Source organism: Gasterosteus aculeatus, chromosome 3, assembly GCF_964276395.1.
Source record: "Gasterosteus aculeatus chromosome 3, fGasAcu3.hap1.1, whole genome shotgun sequence".
Classification (NCBI taxonomy): Eukaryota; Metazoa; Chordata; class Actinopteri; order Perciformes; family Gasterosteidae; genus Gasterosteus; species Gasterosteus aculeatus.
This window is the reverse complement of record NC_135690.1, coordinates 16558383-16578058: the sequence shown is the minus strand read 5'-3', so window position 1 is coordinate 16578058 and position 19676 is coordinate 16558383. Positions and strand designations below refer to the sequence as shown.

Here is a 19676-nt window from a genome sequence, read left to right as displayed (position 1 = left end):
TAGAGGCACTATGAAAGATTATCGAAACAAAATTCACTCCTTACGGAGGAAACAAAGGACGATGAAGACAATAACCATAACCCTAAAGGTATGATACAAAATCAAAATTACTCTCTTGGGGGAAAAACAACGGAGCAGAACACCATGACGTAGTTTTAGAGGCTCAGAAACTACGGCGAGGCTGAAGCGAACACAAAGACACAAGGACGGAAACAAAGACACTGGCACCGGACAAAGGGAGACGCAGACTATTAGTACACATGGAGGGCGATGGGGAACAGGTGGACACAACCGGGAATCAGGTAACTGGTGACACATGAGGAAAGGATAACTGACCGGAAACGAGAGGAGAGTTCAAGCAGATTGTCATATTTAGGGGTTTTAATCACCTGCATTTGTTACAGAACAGTTGAAATGGAGATTTTATCTGCAACTGCTTTGAGGACAATATAAGCTAAGCACATACATTTAAAACAATTACAAATAACTGTGTTCAATGTAATCTTTTTTCCCCCAGACTCCCTGCTGACGTTATCACTGTTTAAATAGAGGGAACAGATCGGCTCTGGCTCTTGCAGGCTCTGTTTCTTAGCATATACCCTGTGTGTTCCAAAAGAGATAATGATTATCTGATGAAATGCACAAATCAATCACTGAATAGCTAAAGTTAAGTACTGAAGAGTACTTTGATCACTGATACTGATGTTATATGAACTGTCATTAAACACAAACTGGATAATAAATGTCTGAAGGTTCAGATCACACTGGAACTGTGGCTGTAAATAAATTAACAAGGATTAGTCAAAATATGGCTGTGAATAATGGGGACAAATGATAAGTTGTCACCCACTTTCACATTGAGTTTAAACAATGAAAGGAATTTTAAGATGCTGCCTTGGGCTCTGTAAATATTCAACATTCTTCACATAAATGTTTTGAACCATTGAAATACCCGTTTGACGATGTAGAAAAAATAACTTATATGAATTGTTATAAGTAGGTTTACTCCTGAAACATGATTCTCTTCTTTATTGTCTATTCAACAAATCAGATGAACTCACCCTGTCCAGTCTCTGTTTGGCTCACACACACACACACACAAACACACACACTTAGGAACGCTCCGTCCCATCGATCAACATAAAATGATTGACAGGATCAGAGAGGTGACTTTAAAACCCACATCCAACAGTCTGATTCTAGGTGAGCCCCGTGCTGCAGGTAAGACACATTCCTATTTTATTTCATCTCATGACTTTCTGACAGGAAATAAAAAGATGAGAAGAGCGAGTCCTCTCCTGTCGTAGGGAATTAAAAAATGTATTTGAGTGAAGCAGATACAGAGAGTCATTTCATGTCTGAAAGCATTGACCGTCATCAGGGACAATCACCTGTCTTACAGGTTGCAGATGTTCACATCTGGACATACCTGTATGCTTACTTTAACATCGTCGCCACCAATTGCATCAAATCCAAAATACCAGACAATTTATTTTCTGTCTTTAAAAAATACCAACATATTCATGTATTTACTCAGGTAACTTTCAGGCTAATTTTGAGAAACGAAGATTCACTGTTAATTAAAAAATAATCTTTAAACACCCTTTGGTTCTGTGGAGTTCTGAACCTCTGATCAAGGGTCACTACTGTTACCGTCGCCCCTTCTGAGACGAGAAGAAGAAAAGAGTCAACTAACTCAAGTTTAAAAATGATAAAGTATTTATTAACTAGCGGAAGCAATACAATTACACAGTTAAGAACAGTAAGAATAGTATAATATTTTGTGGAATAGAGAAGTCCCATGGTCCAAGTGTAAAGCCATTTATCAAGTTGGTGCCAAAATAATTCTACCAGCCCTTCCCCTGTGTTTGTCCTTCAAAAACTGCTCCAAGGTATTTATGACTCCCTCCTGGCTCCATCTGATGGTTGAATCTGAAATCCCTGACTGACCGATCCCTGTTCACTTAATACCACAGTACATTCAATGATCACACCTAAGGCCTAAAGCGTCTTCATGTAAACATGACATAATATGCATTATACCATAATCTAATAGCTAGTACACTTTAACAGTAACTCATCCTAAATCATCACAGTTCATCACATGTCAACCATTATGTTCATCGGTTTATAGGGTCCAAAATCAAAATATTTGCCTTGCAGGGCTTTCCTACATCCTTTGCCCATAAACAACCTGACAGGAGACTAAAACTTCCACAAAACCATCTTTGGGGAGAAATTGTGGAAGAAATCCATCAAACCATCCATTCACACTGCACATGTCACTTTAACTGTCATTTTTCACTTTGTCATCACTCGTCACTTTCTTACTTGTTCGCAAGTGCACTTTATGCTTAATATTTGTTAACTTTTTTAATATTTTACATTACATTTAACTTTTACTTTATACTCTTGTTTTATACTAACCCATAGCCTTATTCTACTAACCCCTTGCATTGGCATTTCATTTTACTTCATTTTATAACTTGTGCACTACTGTCTTGTCTATTGTTACACTGTCTACTGTCACGCACAAAAAGCCAAGACAGATTCCTCGTATGTTTCACATATTTTGGCAATAAATGTTTCCTGATTCCTGAAAGAAGAATTAAGAGTCCCTCCTCAGATTTTGGGGAGAAAATGTGGGAGAATTAAGAGTCCTTCAACAGGTTTAACGTTACATTGTGACAGGATGTTAATGTGAACAGTAATTAAATGACTATAATTTGTTAGTTTCATATTGCAGTTTTAATATAACATGCAAATGTTATAACTAATTTCTAATAACCCACAAACTACAGTTCTATCACTAAATATGATCACATGTATTATATTTTATACCACTAGGTGTGCTCTTCTGCTTAAATCCCTAACAGATTTGATCATAATAGAAGATTACTTAAGAGCCAACCATGTGTTCAATCTATTGACTATCAGCGTAGAAACAGTACTTCACCTCTAAATATGAGTCCAAGAGCAACAGTTAGCTGGTTACATTATTTAATTCCCTAGATTGGCGAGGAGAAACTTTTACAGAAAAACATTCATGACGTGTTCATCTGCTTCGTCAACGTGTTTCAATCTCAAGTGAATTTTTAATTTCGTCTTTTACAATTACAGTGAACATTTGTAAAGAACAAACCACAGCATTTTCTGAAAGATGTCGTCTGAAGTCCGCCTGAGTCTGCTGCCGAGAGCCAGATGCATGTTCGACGAGCCCGTCCAGGTGAAGGTGGTCGGTCTCAGGTCGGGACAGATGGTCACCCTGAGAGCCAGATCCACTGACGAGAAGGGAGTGGTGTTCAGCTCCTCGGCCACCTTCAGGGCTGATGGGAGCGGGCAGATCGACCTGGAGAGGGACCCCTCCCTCGGTGGGACCTACACCGGCGTTGAACCCATGGGTCTGCTTTGGTCCATGAGGCCGGACGCTTTGCACAAGAGGTTCCAAAGAACTAAGTCTCTAAACCCCCACGTGGTGAAGATCTCAGTGCACGAGGAGGAGGGAGACGAGGAGGGAAGGATGCCGGCAGAAGCGACCAATGAGAGGCTCCTGATCGGAGACGGGGTCATCCGGCGCACAGTCAGAGAGGGGAATATTCGTGGTGTCCTCTTCACTCCGCCAGGTTCTTCTTTGTCTCTATCAAATATTCAAATCCTTTAATAACCAAAAAATAATGGATTATCAATTATGTTTGATAGGATTTAGCTGCAGTGTTATAGTAGTGTTACCCTTCTGTGTTTCGATCCAGGAGAAGGTCCGTTCCCCGCTGTGTTGGATCTCTACACCTCCGGTGGAGGTTTGTCAGAGAAAAGGGCCTCCTTGCTGGCCCGTCGAGGGTTTGTGGTTCTGACTGTAGCGCTGTACGGTAACATCGACATGTCGAGGAACATCAGAGAGATCCATCTGGATTATTTAGAGGAGGCGCTGGAGTTTTTGAAAAAACAATATAAGGCAAGTTGTTTGAACTGTAAACTCTTAATCTCTGAGAATACAGTTGTTTTTTGGGACACCGTTTTGTAGTTTTTCTGTCTACCACTCTGCCAAAAATATTTAATAACAAGCAGGTAATCGTTGGTGTGTTGGACCACAGGTTGGCAGTAAAGGAGTTGGTGTGATATCCATTTCAAAAAGTGGAGATCTGGCACTGTCGATGGCCTCTTACCTGCAAGGAGTCGAGGCCGTAGTGTGGATCAACGGCTGCTCCGCCAACACGCTTCTTCCTCTCTACTATAAGAAGAGCCAGATCCTCCCTGCGTTAATGATTGACCTCAGCAAGCTGATTCCCACTGAGTCGGAGGCCTTCAATGGCAAGAAGGTTATGAACGACCCTCTGGCAGAGGAGAACGAGGCCACGCTGATCCCTGTGGAGCGGGCGGAGGGACGTCTCCTCTTCGTGGCCTCAGAGGACGACTTCAACTGGGACAGCACGGCTTACGTGGACATGATGGTGGAGCGACTGCAGCGTCACGGGAAGGACAACTTTGAGATTGTATGTTATCCCGGAGCGGGACACTATCTAGAGCCGCCTTACGGACCATACTGCCCCTCCAGTTTTCATGCAGTTGCGGGCGGGCCGGTCCTGTGGGGGGGCGAGGCCAGGTCCCACGCTGCAGCTGAGGTCCACCTGTGGAAGAAGATCCAAGAGTTCTTCAGGGCTCACCTGAGCTGTGATGCTACACAGACTAAAGCTAAACTCTAGATGCAAATATCACGATGTGAGAGAGATGGGTAACAGCTGAGGGGGGGTTACAACTGCAATCAAATAAAACAAGCAAATAATACAACTACCGAAATATAAACACAAAGCATGATTACTGAGTTTGTACTAGTACGTGAATTTAACGTATTTAATTCAGATGTTTTATCAAATATACAAAGCTGTCTAATTGCCTCTTTGCCTTTCGCCAACACTCAAATTCTGACATTACATTCTCTAGATTTAGCAGCGTCACGACCCGGCCGAACACAGGACACAGTTGCAGGGATTTAAGGGATTTGTAGTCTTTATTAGTAAGACTGGATCTCCAAGGCAGAGAAATAAATACGATCTGTGACTATTGTCTAGATCACACTTCTACCAATAAATAATTTAGGAAGAAGTGTGGCTATAAAAACTAAATCGACCAAAAGTCGCTCCACTCGAGGAGGAAAACAAAAAGGCTTCTAACTTCATCAGAATACCGGGTAAACACTCTTTGGCCGGAGGCAACGTCACTTAACTAAAATTACTCCTTAAAACTGGAGGCACTACGAAAGATGATCAAAACAAAATTCACTCCTTACGGAGGGAACAAAGGACGATGAAAACATTAAACTATTAACCTAAATGTATGATTTCACAAAATCAGAATTACTCTCTTGGAGGAAAAACAACGGAGCAGAACACCATGAGGTGGTGTTAGAGGCTTAAACAGGAATTGACAAGACAAATGGAGCAGACAAAATAAAACAAACCCGACAAGTTCACCGCAGTTTGACAGGCAGATTGTCATATTTAGGGGTTTTAATCGAGGAAAGTAGCCACTAGATTCCGATGTAAGCTTTAAAATACGATGACCGAGTCCTGCATTTGTTACAGAACAGTCGATATGGAGATTTTTATCTGCAACTGCTTTGAGGACAATATAAGCTAAGCACATACATTTAAAACAATTACCAATAACTTTATGTAATCTTTTTTCCACCAGACTCCCTGCTGACGTTATCAGTGTTTAAATAGAGGGAACAGATCGGCTCCGGCTCCTGCAGGCTCTGTTTCTTAGCATATACCCTGTGTGTTCCAAAAGAGATAATGATTATCTGATGAAATGCACAAATCAATCACTGAATAGCTAAATTTAAGTACTGAAGAGTACTTTCATCACTGATACTGATGTTATATGAACTGTCATTAAACACAAACTGGATCATAAATGTCTGAAGGTTCAGATCACACTGGAACTGTGGCTGTAAATAAATTAACAAGGATTAGTCAAAATATGGCTGTTAAAAATGGGGACAAATGATAAGTTGTCACCCACTTTCACATTGAGTTTAACCAATAAAAGCAATTTTAAGATGCTGCCTTGGGCTCTGTAAATATTCAACATTCTTCACATAATTTATGTTTTGAACCATTGTAGAAAAAAGACCTTATATGAGTTATTCATAAGTCATTGTTATAAGTAGGTTTACTCCTGAAACATGATTCTCTTCTTTATTGTCTATTCAACAAATCAGATGAACTCACCCTGTCCAGTCTCTGTTTGGCACACACACACACACACACAAACACACTTAGGAACGCTCCGTCCCATCGATAAACATAAAATGATTGACAGGATCAGAGAGGTGACTTTAAAACCCACATCCAACAGTCTGATTCTAGGTGAGCGCCGTGCTGCAGGTAAGACACATTCCTATTTTATTTCATCTCATGACTTTCTGACTGGAAATAAAAAGATGAAACAAGACAAGTAATCATTTAAAAATGAACTCTAATATCAATAGTGTGAGTTTGAGTCTGTGTTTTCATGGACAGGCTAATGTCATTACAGCCATTTATTACACACGTCTGTGAGCGAGTCCTCTCCTGTCGTAGGGAACTCAAACAAGTATTTGAGTGAAGCAGATACAGAGAGTCATTTCATGTCTGAAAGCATTGACCGTCATCAGGGACAATCACCTGTCTTACAGGTTGCAGATGTTGACATCTGGGCATACCTGTATGCTTACTTTAACATCTTCTCCACCAATTGCATCAAATCCAAAATACCAGACAATTTATCTTCTGTCTGTAAAAAATACCAACATATTCATGGAATTACTCGGTTTACTTTCAGGCTAATTTTGCGAAACGAAGATTCACTGTTAGTTAAATAATAGTCTTTAAACATCCTTTGGTTCTCTGGAGTTCTGCACCTCTGATCAAGGGTCACTACTGTTACCGTCGCCCCTTCTGAGACGAGAAGAAGAAAAAAGTCAACTAACTCAAATATAGAATCTATTAACTAGCAGAAGCCATACAATTAAAAATTTAAGAACAGGATGAATAGTATAATATTTTGTGAAATGGAGCTGGTTCCAAAATAATTCTACCAGCCCTTCCCCTGTCTTTGTCCTTCAAAAACTGCTCCAAGGTATTTATGACTCCCTCCTGGCTCCATCTGATGGTCGAATCTGAAATCCCTGACTGACCGATCCCTGTTCACTTAATACCACAGTACATTCAATGATCACACCTCAGGCCTAAAGCTTCTTCATGTAAACATGACGAAACATGCTTAACATCATCTAATAGCTAGTACACTTTAACAAAAACACATCCTAAATCATCACAGTTCATCACGTTAACTATAATGTGTAACAGTTTATATGGTCCAAAATCAAAATATTTGCCTTGCAGGGCTTTCCTACATCCTTTGCCCATAAACAACCTGACAGGAGACTAAAACCTCCACAAAACCATCTTTGGGGAGAAAATGTGGAAGAAATCCAAACGGTTTGTACCCCTTCCATCTGGCAGGACGCTGAGGTCCATCAGGACTAAGACCTCCCACCACACAAACAGTTTCTTCCCGTCGGCAGTCGGGCTCATAAACAGAGCCGATCCCCCCCAGACTGACTATAACATTCCACCGGTCACTCCTCTTCATACTGCACATGTCACTTGTCACTTTGTTACTTGTTCGCTAGTGCACTTTATGCTTAATATTTTTTAAACTTCAATATTTTACATTTTTAACTAACTTTCTCTTATTTTATACTAACCCATAGCAATAGAATTTCATTTTACTTCATTTTGTTACTTGTGCACTGCTGTCTTATTGTTACACTGTCTACTGTCACGCACAAACCGCCAAGACAGATTCCTTGTATGTTTGACATATTTTGGCAAACAATGATTCCTGATTCCTGATCCTTGAAGAATTAAGAGTCCTTCAACAGGTTTAATGTTACATTGTGACAGGATGTTAATGTGAAGAGTAATTAATTGACTATTGTTTGATTCATATTGAAATTATTAATACAACATGCTAATGTTATAACTAATTTCGAATAACCCACAAACTACAATTCTATCACTAAATATTATCGCATGTATTATATTTTATACCACTAGGTGTGCTCTTCTGCTTAAATCCCTATTATGATTTGATCATAATAGGAGATTTCTTTATAAGAGCCAACCATGTGTTCAATCTATTGACTATCAGCGTAGGAACAGTACTTCACCTCTTAATATGAGTCCAAGAGCAACAGTTAGCTGGTTAGATTATTTAATGCCCTAGATTGGCGAGGAGAAACTTTACAGTAAAACATTCATGACGTGTTCATCTGCTTCGTCAAAGTGTCAAAGTCCGAATTTTCAATCTCCAATTTCTCTTTTTAGATTTAATTTCCTCTTTTACAATTACAGTGAAGATTTGTAAAGAACAAACCACCGGATTTTCAGAAAGATGTCCTCCCAAGTCCGCCTGAGGCTGCTGCCGAGAGCCAGATGCGTGTTCGACGAGCCCGTCCAGGTGAAGGTGGCCGGTCTCAGGTCGAGACAGATGGTCACCCTGAGAGCCAGATCCACTGACGAGAAGGGAGTGGTGTTCAGCTCCTCGGCCACCTTCAGGGTTGATGGGAGCGACCTGGAGAGGGACCCCTCCCTCGGTGGGACCTACGCCGGCGTTGAACCCATGGGTCTGCTTTGGTCCATGAGGCCGGACACTTTGCACTTGAAGTTCCAAAGAACAAAGTCTCTAAACCCCCACATGGTGAAGATCTCAGTGCACGAGGAGGAGGGAGACGAGGAGGGCAGGATGCTGGCAGAATCAACCAATGAGAGGCTGCTGATCGGAGACGGGGTCATCCGGCGCACAGTCAGAGAGAGGAATATTCGTGGGGCCCTCTTTACCCCCGCAGGTTCTTCTTCATCTCCATCAAATATTCAAATCCTTCAATAACCAACATTAAAAACAATGGCTTATGTTTTGATGTGAGGATTTAGTTGTGATATGGTAGTGTTAACCTTCTGTGTTTCGATCCAGGAGAAGGTCCGTTCCCCGCTGTGTTGGATCTCTACACCGGTGGAGGTTTGTCAGAAAAAAGGCCCTCCCTGCTGGCCAGCCGAGGGTTTGTGGTTCTGACTGTAGCGCTGTACGGTCACAGCGACATGCCGAGAAACATCAGAGAGATCGATCTGGATTATTTAGAGGAGGCAGTGGAGTTTTTGAAAAAACAATATAAGGCAAGTTGTTTGAAATGTAAACTCTTAATCTCTTAGAATACAGTTTTTTGGGACACCTTTTTGCAAGTTTTCTGTTTATAACACTGCCAAAAGTATTTAATAACAAGCAGCTAATCGCTGGTGTGTTGGACCACAGGTTGGCAGTAAAGGTGTTGGTGTGATATCCCTTTCAAAAAGTGGAGATCTGGCACTGTCGATGGCCTCTTACCTGCAAGGAGTCGAGGCCGCAGTGTGGATCAACGGCTGCTCCGCCAACACGCTTCTTCCTCTCTACTATAAGAAGAGCCAGATCCTCCCCGCGTTAATGATTGACCTCAGCAAGCTGATTCCCACTGAGTCGGAGGCCTTCAATGGCAAGAAGGTTCTGAACGACCCTCGTGCAGAGGAGAACAAGGCCACGCTGATCCCTGTGGAGCGGGCGGAGGGACGTCTCCTCTTTGTGGCCTCAGAGGACGACCTCCACTGGGACAGCAAGGCTTACGTGGACATGATGGTGGAGCGACTGCAGCGTCACGGGAAGGACAACTTTGAGATTGTGTGTTACCCCGGAGCGGGACACTATCTAGAGCCGCCTTACGGACCCTACTGCCCCTCCAGTTTTCATGCAGTTGTGGGCGGGCCGGTCCTGTGGGGGGGCGAGGCCAGGTCCCACGCTGCTGCTGAGGTCCACCTGTGGAAGCAGATCCAGGAGTTCTTCAGGACTCACCTGATCTGTGACGCAGACCAAAGCTAAACTCTAGATGCAAATATCACGATGTGAGAGAGATGGGTAACAGCTGAGGGGGGTTACAACTGCAATCAAATAAAACAAGCAAATAATAAAACTACCGAAATATAAACACAAAGCATGATTACAGAGTTTGTCTGAGTACGTGAATTTAACGTATTTTATTGAGATGTTTTATCAAATATACAAAGCTGTCTAATTGCCTCTTTGCCTTTCGCCAACACTCAATTTATGACATTACATTCTCTAGATTTAGCAGAGTCGCGACCCGGCCGAACACAGGACACAGTTGCAGGGTTTAAAGGGATTTGTAGTCTTTATTAGTAAGACTGGATCTCCAAGGCAGAGAAATAAATACGAGCTTTATATATTATCCATGTGACCGGGGCAACTGATGTGCCTGGCTGCAATGAAACAATGCCACTCTGGGACTATAACCCAGAGAGTACCACAAATGAATAAAGGTTCTTATTTGTTCAAGAAAGGTGAGCAGAGAGATGAATTTCCAGTTTTGAATAATGTCCAGTTTTATTTATAAGTAAGTTTTAGATTGGTTAGACAACTGTCTCGTTTAAAAAATAAAGCTTTTGTTACAAAAATATCTTTATGCTAAAAATTTTTCACTATAGTGCTGTGTTTTTACCAGCACAAGGTGACTGTATCAGGTAAGTCTAAAGGAGCGTGGGAGTGAAGGGGGACAGGACACACGCACACGAGGAAACAAAGGACGATGAAAACATTAACCATTAACCTAAATGTATGATTTCACAAAAGCAGAATTACTCTCTAGGAAGAAAAACAACGGAGCAGAACACCATGACGTAGTTTTAGAGGCTCAGAAACTACGGCGAGGCTGAAGTGAACACAAGGACACAAGGACGGAAACAAAGACACTGGCACCGGACAAAGGGAGACGCAGACTATTAGTAGACATGGAGGGCGATGGGGAACAGGTGGACACAACTGGGAATCAGGTAACTGGTGACACACCAGGAAAGGGTAAGTGAAATGAAATGAGAGGAGAGTTCACCGCGGTGTGACAGGCAGATTGTCATATTTAGGGGTTTTAATCGAGGAAAGTAGCCTCTAGATGCCGATGTAAGCTTTAAAATACGGTGACCGAGTCCTGCATTTGTTACAGAACAGTCGATATGGAGATTTTATCTGCAACTGCTTTGAGGACAATATAAGCTAAATACATACATTTAAAACAATTACAAATAACTTTATGCAACCTATTTGCCCCCAGACTCCCTGCTGACGTTATCAGTGTTTAAATAGAGGGAACAGATCGGCTCCGGCTCCTGCAGGCTCTGTTTCTTTGCATATACCCTGTGTGTTCCAAAAGAGATACTGATTATCTGATGAAATGCACAAATCAATCACTGAATAGCCAAAGTTAAGTACTGAAGAGTACTTTGATCACTTTTAGTGATGTTATATGAACTGTCATTAAACACAAACTGGATAATAAATGTCTGAAGGTTCAGATCACACTGGAACTGTGGCTGTAAATCAATTAACAAGGATTTGTCAAAATATGGCTGTGAGTAATGGGGACAAATGATAAGTTGTCACCCACTTTCACGTTGAGTTTAAACAATGAAAGGAATTTTAAGATGCTGCCTTGGGCTCTGTAAATATTCAACATTCTTCACATAATTTATGTTTTAAACCATTGAAATACCAGTTTGACGATGTAAGAAAAAAGAACTTATATGAGTTATTTGTTATAAGTAGGTTTACTCCTGAAACATGATTCTCTTCTTTATTGTCTTTTCAACAAATCAGATGAACTCACCCTGTCCAGTCTCTGTTTGGCTCACACACACACACACACACACACACACCCACACACACACACACACACACACACACACACACACACACACAGACACACACACACACACACACACACACACACACACACGCACACACTTAGGAACGCTCCGTCCCATCGATAAACATAAAATGATTGACAGGATCAGAGAAGTGACTTTAAAACCCACATCCAACAGTCTGATTCTAGGTGAGCGCCGTGCTGCAGGTAAGACACATTCCTATTTTATTTCATCTCATGACTTTCTGACTGGAAATAAGATGAAACAAGACAAGTAATAGTTTAAAAATGAACAGTGTGAGTTTGAGTCTGTGTTTTTATGGACAGGCTAAAGTCATTACAGCCAATTATTACACGTCTGTGAGCGAGTCCTCTCCTGTCGTAGGGAATTCAAAAATGTATTTGAGTGAAGCAGATACAGAGAGTCAATTCATGTCTGAAAGCATTGACAGTCATCAAGGAAAATCACCTGTCTTACAGGTTGCAGATGTTCACATCTGGGCATACCTGTATGCTTACTTTAACATCTTCGCCACCAATTGCATCAAATCCAAAATACTAGACCACTTTTTTGAAAAAAATACCAACATATTCATGTAATTACTCAGTTAACTTTCAGGCTAATTTTGAGAAACGAAGATTCACTGTTAATTAAATAATAGTCTTTAAACATCCTTTGGTTCTTTGATCTGTGGAGTTCTGAACCTCTGATGGATCACTACTGTTACCGTCGCCCCTTCTGAGACGAGAAGTAGAACAGAGTCAACTAACTTGTTTAAAAAAAGTAAAAAAAGTAAAGAAGATTTTCTTAACTAGCAGAAGCAATACAATTACAAAGTTAAGAACAGTATGAATAGTATAATATTTTGTGAAATAGAGAAGTCCCATGGTCCAGGTGTAAAAGCTAAACCAAGTCGGTTCCAAAAGAATTCTACCAGCCCTTCCCCTGTGTTTGTCCTTCAAAAACTGCTCCAAGGTATTTATGACTCTCTGCTGGCTCCATCTGGTGGTCGAATCTGAAATCCCTGACTGACCTGCTTAAAACCCTGACCGATTTGAGCATAATAGAAGATTACTTAAGAGCCAACCATGCGTTCAATCTATTGACTATCAGCGTAGGAACAGTACTTTACCTCTAAATATGAGTCCAAGAGCAACAGTTAGCTGGTAACATTATTTAATGTGCTGAATTGGCGAGGAGAAAGTTTTACAGAAAAACATTCATGATGTGTTCATCTGCTTCGTCAAAGTGTTTCAAATTCAAGTGAATTTCCTCTGTTACAATTACAGCGAACATTTGCAAAGAACAAACCACCGCATTTTCAGAAAGATGTCGTCCCAAGTCCGCCTGAGTCTGCTGCCGAGAGCCAGATGCGTGTTCGACGAGCCCGTCCAGGTGAAGGTGGCCGGTCTCAGGTCGAGACAGATGGTCACCCTGAGAGCCAGATCCACTGACGAGAAGGGAGTGGTGTTCAGCTCCTCGGCCACCTTCAGGGCTGATGGGAGCGGGCAGATCGACCTGGAGAGGGACCCCTCCCTCGGTGGGACCTACACCGGCGTTGAACCCATGGGTCTGCTTTGGTCCATGAGGCCGGACGCTTTGCACAAGAGGTTCCAAAGAACAAAGTCTCTAAACGCCCACGTGGTGAAGATCTCAGTGCACGAGGAGGAGGAGGAGGAGGGAGACGAGGAGGACAGGATGCTGGCAGAAGCGACCAATGAGAGGCTGCTGATCGGAGACGGGGTGATCCGGCGCACGGTCAGAGAGGGGAATATTCGTGGGGTCCTCTTCACTCCGCCAGGTCGGTGGCCTTTTGTTGCATAAAAAATCTTCACCCAAGAGATCAAAGATACAATGAATTGACCTTTTTTCTAATTGAAAGTGACAAAAACAGAACACACATGGCAGCTAGCATGTAGCATGTTCTCTGAATCCTCCCATGTCTTTTCCGATCCAGGAGTGGGTCCTTTCCCTGCAGTGCTGGATTTATACATTTTAGGGGGAGGTTTCTCTGAGAAGAGGGGCGCTCTGCTCGCCACGCGAGGATTTGTGGTCCTGACCGTAGTGGCGTACGGTTACGATGACTTGCCCAAGAAGATGAAAGAGATCCATCTGGATTATTTCGAAGAAGCAATACAGTTTTTGAGAAAACAAGATAAGGGGAGTTCTCAAAGTCTTTTGAGATTTTTGGTGACACATTTCAGAGTGTGGTTGTCTAACCACCCTTGGAGGACTTAGAGAATACTTCATGTCTATCTGCAGGAAAACTAATGCGTAATTCATTTTGTTCCCCCTGCAGGTTGGCGGTAAAGGAGTTGGTGTGATATCCATTTCAAAAACCGGAGATCTGGCACTGTCGATGGCCTCTTACCTGCAAGGTGTCGAGGCCGTAGTGTGGATCAACGGCTGCTCCGCCAACACGCTTCTTCCTCTCTACTATAAGAAGAGCCAGATCCTCCCCGCGTTAATGATTGACCTCAGCAAGCTGATTCCCACTGAGTCGGAGGCCTTCAATGGCAAGAAGGTTCTCAACGACCCTCTTGCAGAGGAGAACGAGGCCACGCTGATCCCTGTGGAGCGGGCGGAGGGACGTCTCCTCTTCGTGGCCGCAGAGGACGACCTCAACTGGGACAGCAAGGCTTACGTGGACATGATGGTGGAGCGACTGCAGCGTCACGGGAAGGACAACTTTGAGATTGTGTGTTACCCCGGAGCGGGACACTATCTAGAGCCGCCTTACGGACCCTACTGCCCCTCCAGTTTGCATGCAGTTGCGGGCAGGCCGGTCCTGTGGGGGGGCGAGGCCAGGTCCCACGCTGCAACTGAGGTCCACCTGTGGAAGAAGATCCAGGAGTTCTTCAGGACTCACATGAGCTGTGATGCTACGCAGACTAAAGCTAAACTCTAGATGCAAATATCACGTGTGAGAGTAATGGGTAACACCTGAGGGGGGATTACAACTGCAATCAAATAATAAAACTACCAAAATATAAACACAAAGCATGATTACTGAGTTTGTATTAGTATGTGAATTTAAGGTATTATATTGATGTTTTATCAAATATACAAAGCAGTAGTGTTTGCGTTGTGTGGGTTTATACACCACAGTTTGATTCATATCCACAGGCGTTTATTCTCCGGCTCTCGCTTACACGTTACTGTTTGCGTACTTCCTGCTCACGTGTCTTGCGAGTCTATATCTGCAGGTGACGTGGTTACGTCATGAACATCACATTGCCCTTTTTTTTTATTGAACAAATACAAACCTGTCATTGTAACATTCTGAAAACTGGGCTTGCTATTACATCAAATCAAACAAACTTCAACTTCAGCAATCATACCTGCTGTACTGAATGTTGTACTCATATTTATAGCGTAATTCTAATTTTAGATTGCTAAAAGGGGAAATCACCAAACTTCTTAACCTTGGCTAATACTGTCCCTTTCAAATCACAACATTTCTTGTGCTTACAGTCCCTAAGCTAAGTATAGTCCTGTAGGTAGGCTGGAGGACGTCTGTTGTGGCTTGAGGGATATCTTGGCGTTGTGGTGCTCTTGGAGGCATCACTGCAGTCATCATCATCAGGGTCTAGTGGGATGTCCAATATTTCTGGTGAGATCTTCTTGAAGAATGAAGCATTCCTGACAATGGAGTGTCCTTTTCTGACTGCTGTGATCATGGATCATTTGGCTTTGGTCAGGGTGTATGGCTTACTGTTATATGGTGTGGTGAGCTTATTGTGCTTGGGTTGACGATGAAGCACAGTGTCACCTGGAGTGAGTGTGTGTGGTGTAGCACGACAATGAGAGTCTGCATGAGATTTCATTTTGGCTTTGGCCTTGCTGTCCTTTGCCCTCACTTCAGAGTCTGATCGTGTGAGTGAATGAAGGAATTTTCGTGTACACCTTGCGTTGGAATAATAGTTCTGCAGGCGAGCTTTCTGTTGTACTGTGGGGTGTAGATCACAACTCTGGGGATTCCAAACATGGAGAAGACTTTGTCCATGACCGGAATGACTGTGTTCGCCGATGTTGACCTCACGCTCTCTACAACTGGATAGTGTGTATACTCCTCCGCGATGACAAGCAAGTACTCTCCAGTCGGAAGCAGTCCATAGAAATTTGCACTTACACTATGCCAAGGAACCTCTGGAAGAATTGACATTTTTAGCGGCTCCTTGTGTGTGACTGGTGTGTTAGAATGACATGCGAGACAACTGCGTACTGCGACTTCTGCTTTGCGATCGATATCTGGAAACCACACCTTGGTTCGGAGTAGTGCTTTTGTTTTGACAATGCCCTGGTGTCCCTCATGGGCTAGTTGTAACACTCTGTCTTGTAGGGCTTTGGGAATCACTATTCTAGTGCCCCGCAGTATAATGTCAGATGCATGTGATGTTAGTTCACTGCTAACTTGTCTAAACTGCTTTAGTATATCAGCATGTTGTGACTGTCAGTTTTATGCCATGTGTTGTGTCTGATGTGAGCACTAACCTCTTGAAGCATTGGGTCTGCAAGTGTCTCTGCCTTGATCTCTGTGAGTGTCATTGCTTTAGGTGTAGCATGACTCGCAATGAAGTTCACATACTCCTCTGCCACTTTTGCTGCACGAGTGCTGTCACCTGTCTCAGACAACAAGGGATGCCGAGACATGTAGTCAGCTGGGTTGTCAGCCCCCTTCCTGTATTCAACCTTGAAGTCGTAAGGCTGAAGCCTCAGTCCCCATCTCTCGATCCTGGCAGGTGGTTTGGACTTGGCATTGTTCCATATGATTTCCAGCGCCTTGTGATCCGTCACTAGAGTTAGAGGATGACCATAAATGTACAGGTGGAAATGTTCACAGCTCCACGCTATGGCCAGTGCTTCTTTTTCCGTTTGAGAGTATCTCCTCTATACATCGCTAAGGGACCGACTGGCATATGCAATCATGTACTTAGCCCCTTGCACGTCTTTTTGACAGAGGATAGCACCCAGTCCAACAGGGCTAGCATCTATTATCAGTTCCGTTTCTCTGCCTGGGTAGAAATATGACATCGTAGTCTCACTGGTTAGACGGTCTTTCAGTGTCTGTGCTGTTCTGGGCCCCATACCCAGGGTGTGTCTTGTCTGGTCAGCTTGCGCAGCGGTTCTGAGATTGAGGAGAAATCTTTGATGAAAGATGAAAATGCGGTTCTGCAGTGAATGGCGCCCAGGGCGAGACCACCTTTCAGCGCCCCCCCCCCCCCCCCCCCAAAAAAAAAAAAAAATTCTGCAGTTATATTTTATTTTTTTATTTTAACATAAGTGAGAGAATTACATTAGAAAAACACAATTAGCAGAATCCAGTTACTCTTGCAATTACAACAGGAAACACACATTTGCATAAAATATACAATACAAAAGAACAATATACAAACAAAATAGAATAAATATTGTAAATAGCACAAATTCTTCATCACACAAATGGAGACACACTAAATACAATCAAACTGTTTCACTATTGCACTAAGAACAGAAAACACAAACTAAATCTAAAACCTGACGTTTCTGGCCTTCCTTGATGCAAAATCATCAATAATGTCTTTGTATGAAATCTGCTCCCCTATTGAATGATTGATGCTGATGACACCAAGGCCAGTGAGCCGTTTCTGGGACAGGAAACATTAGCTCCTCGGTTACAGCCTTGAATTCTATGCATGGCACACTTAGTTCTGACGGTTAAACAATACTTTGTCACAAAATACAGTTGTAGCAAATACCAATGTTTGTCTTTGAAACTACCTACAGATTTGAGAATTCCGTTGGTTAATGACAGGACCTAACATTAAACCAAATGATGGAAATAAATAATAACTGAACTTGTGACAGTTTTGTTTCAAAGCACATATTATGGTGAAATTACAAACCTCGTGTTTGTTGAGTTAAAACCAAATTATTATTATTATTATTAAGCAACGTAGCAAAAAGGCTAACAGACGAAAGAGTTACCCCACCAATTAATTTATGACACATGTATAATCATACAGAGAGACAACATATTTGCATACCTCCATCTTTTGCTCGTTTCTCCTCCTCTTCTATTCTTTTCTTTCTGTAGTGGGAACCTGATGATTTTAACCTTTTTCTGTCCATCTCTGTTTTTATTTGCCTCTGACTCGACAAGCAACAGATTTCCCATCCCCCCAACACTGTCAGTCACAACCAGAAGTCAAGACTTAACTAAATTAACCTTGGTGACAGGTGACACATAATCGTTTTGTATTACCAATTTTTATTGGCCATTTCACACAATTCATTAAAAACAAAAATGTGCAGGAACTATAGGCTTGCATTTCTCATCATTGAAATGTGCGTGACTTGTAAGAAAGTTGGGGTGTGACTGACTTAAGCCCACTAATTACATTAGCGTATTTAACAGTGAATCCCCTGACCCCTGCTCCCCCCCCTTATCCGACCGTTCCATTTGGGTGACCCAGAGGTGAACTGTCCCCCGCGCGCCCCTCCCTTTTCCCCTTCTCAAACACACAGCTTCTGTGCACAGCACCTCCAACAAGCAGGGCGCCTGCAGCCGCAGGGGGCCACAATCTGCCAATTCCCCCATACAGTGAAACGATAGATGATAGAAAACTGCTTCGCGGAGCAGAGGATTTTTTTTCTTTTTCCAGCGCTCGTGCCGCCCCCCCCATGAGCCATGAAAAAATGTCGCCCCGGGCGGCTGCCCGGTTCGCCCATGCCCAGAACCGCCACTGACCCCAGCAGACTCCTGATTTCTCCTGGATTCTGGGGGTCTGCAGCCTGCTGAACTGCAATCACCTTCTTGGGATCTGCTGAAACAGGTCCTGCTGAGAAGATGAAACCAAAGAACTCAAGCCTTGACTTATTGAACTCACATTTTTCCCGATTGAGTGTGAGACTGCTTTCCCTGAGTCGCTGGAACAGTGCTCGAAGGTTGTTGTCATGGTCAGTCTGGGAGGCTCCGTAGACAATGATGTCGTCGCTGAGGTCCTTCACACCAGAGAGACCTTGCAGTGTCTGGCATATAGCATTTTGAAATACTTCCGCAGCAGAGAATATACCAAAACTCAGTCTCTTGTAGCGCCTCAACCCATTGTGTGTGGTGAAGGTAATAGTATCCAGCTGGTGGTATCCAGCTCTCAAATCCAGTTTTGAAAATACTGTTGCTCCGTTTAGCTCGTGTATCACGTCGTCCATGGTGGGAGTTATGTGCCGTTCTCTCTCTATAGCTGTGTTAGCTTGGCGCATATCAACACAAAGTCTGACTTTGTCAGGGTATTTAGGCTTGGGAGGTGCAACGATAAGTGAGACCCAAGGTGTCGGGCCATTGACCTCCTCAATGATGTCATCTGCCTCGAGTTTCTGAAGCTCATCTTCGACCTTCTGGGGAATGTGGAACGGTACACGTCGATGTGGTTGGCATGAAGGCTTGTCAGGATTTATGTGAAGCTTTACCTGAAAGTCCTCCAGTTTTCCGATCCCTTGAAACAGTTCCGGATGATTTTCCACCAGCTCATCTGCGACTGTGCGACGCTGTTGTGTGGACGACACTGCTGTGACTATTTTAATCAGTCCCAGTGCTTTGGATGTTTTGTAGCTGAGCACGTTGAATCCATCCCCTTCAACTACAAAGAATGTGCACATTGTCTTTTCCGGTCCTTTCTCCACACTGCACTTGAGTGGTAATGGAACTTTGGAGCGAAACGGGTAAATCTTGGTGCTGGTGTGGTTCAGTTGAGGACGTGGCATCCGTTTCTCGAAACTTGTTTCGCTAACACAGTTTGCAGAGGCTCCTGAATCAATTCAAACTACCATGCTACTGCCATTTAACTTGATGTGTGTCTGTGGCAGCTCTGAGACATTTTCAGCATCTACTACAAACACATAAGCGTCATC

The 19676-nt window shown here is 43.0% G+C and overlaps 2 protein-coding genes across 9 annotated transcripts; both read left to right on the top strand.

The window, feature by feature from the left end:
• Window positions 1-1109: 1109 nt before the first annotated feature.
• Window positions 1110-4806, top strand: LOC120815726 (acyl-coenzyme A thioesterase 1-like). Its single transcript, XM_078099746.1, has 3 exons — window positions 1110-3623; window positions 3750-3952; window positions 4092-4806. Exons 1-3 carry the CDS (start codon window positions 3161-3163, stop codon window positions 4698-4700), a joined length of 1275 nt encoding a protein of 424 aa, XP_077955872.1. The 5' UTR covers window positions 1110-3160; the 3' UTR covers window positions 4701-4806.
• A 1452-nt stretch (window positions 4807-6258) lies between these two features.
• Window positions 6259-14786, top strand: LOC120815719 (acyl-coenzyme A thioesterase 1). Of its 8 annotated transcripts, none has more exons than XM_078099741.1 (4): window positions 6259-6386; window positions 8400-8893; window positions 9019-9218; window positions 14086-14786. In XM_078099741.1, exons 2-4 carry the CDS (start codon window positions 8440-8442, stop codon window positions 14692-14694), a joined length of 1263 nt encoding a protein of 420 aa, XP_077955867.1. In that variant the 5' UTR covers window positions 6259-6386; window positions 8400-8439; the 3' UTR covers window positions 14695-14786. The 8 variants fall into 8 exon arrangements, with proteins under 8 accessions (XP_077955867.1, XP_077955870.1, XP_040026570.2 ...); XM_078099744.1 differs by lacking the exon at window positions 14086-14786 and adding an exon at window positions 9355-10057; XM_078099740.1 differs by having other exon boundaries at window positions 6306-7481.
• The last annotated feature ends 4890 nt before the right edge of the window (window positions 14787-19676 follow it).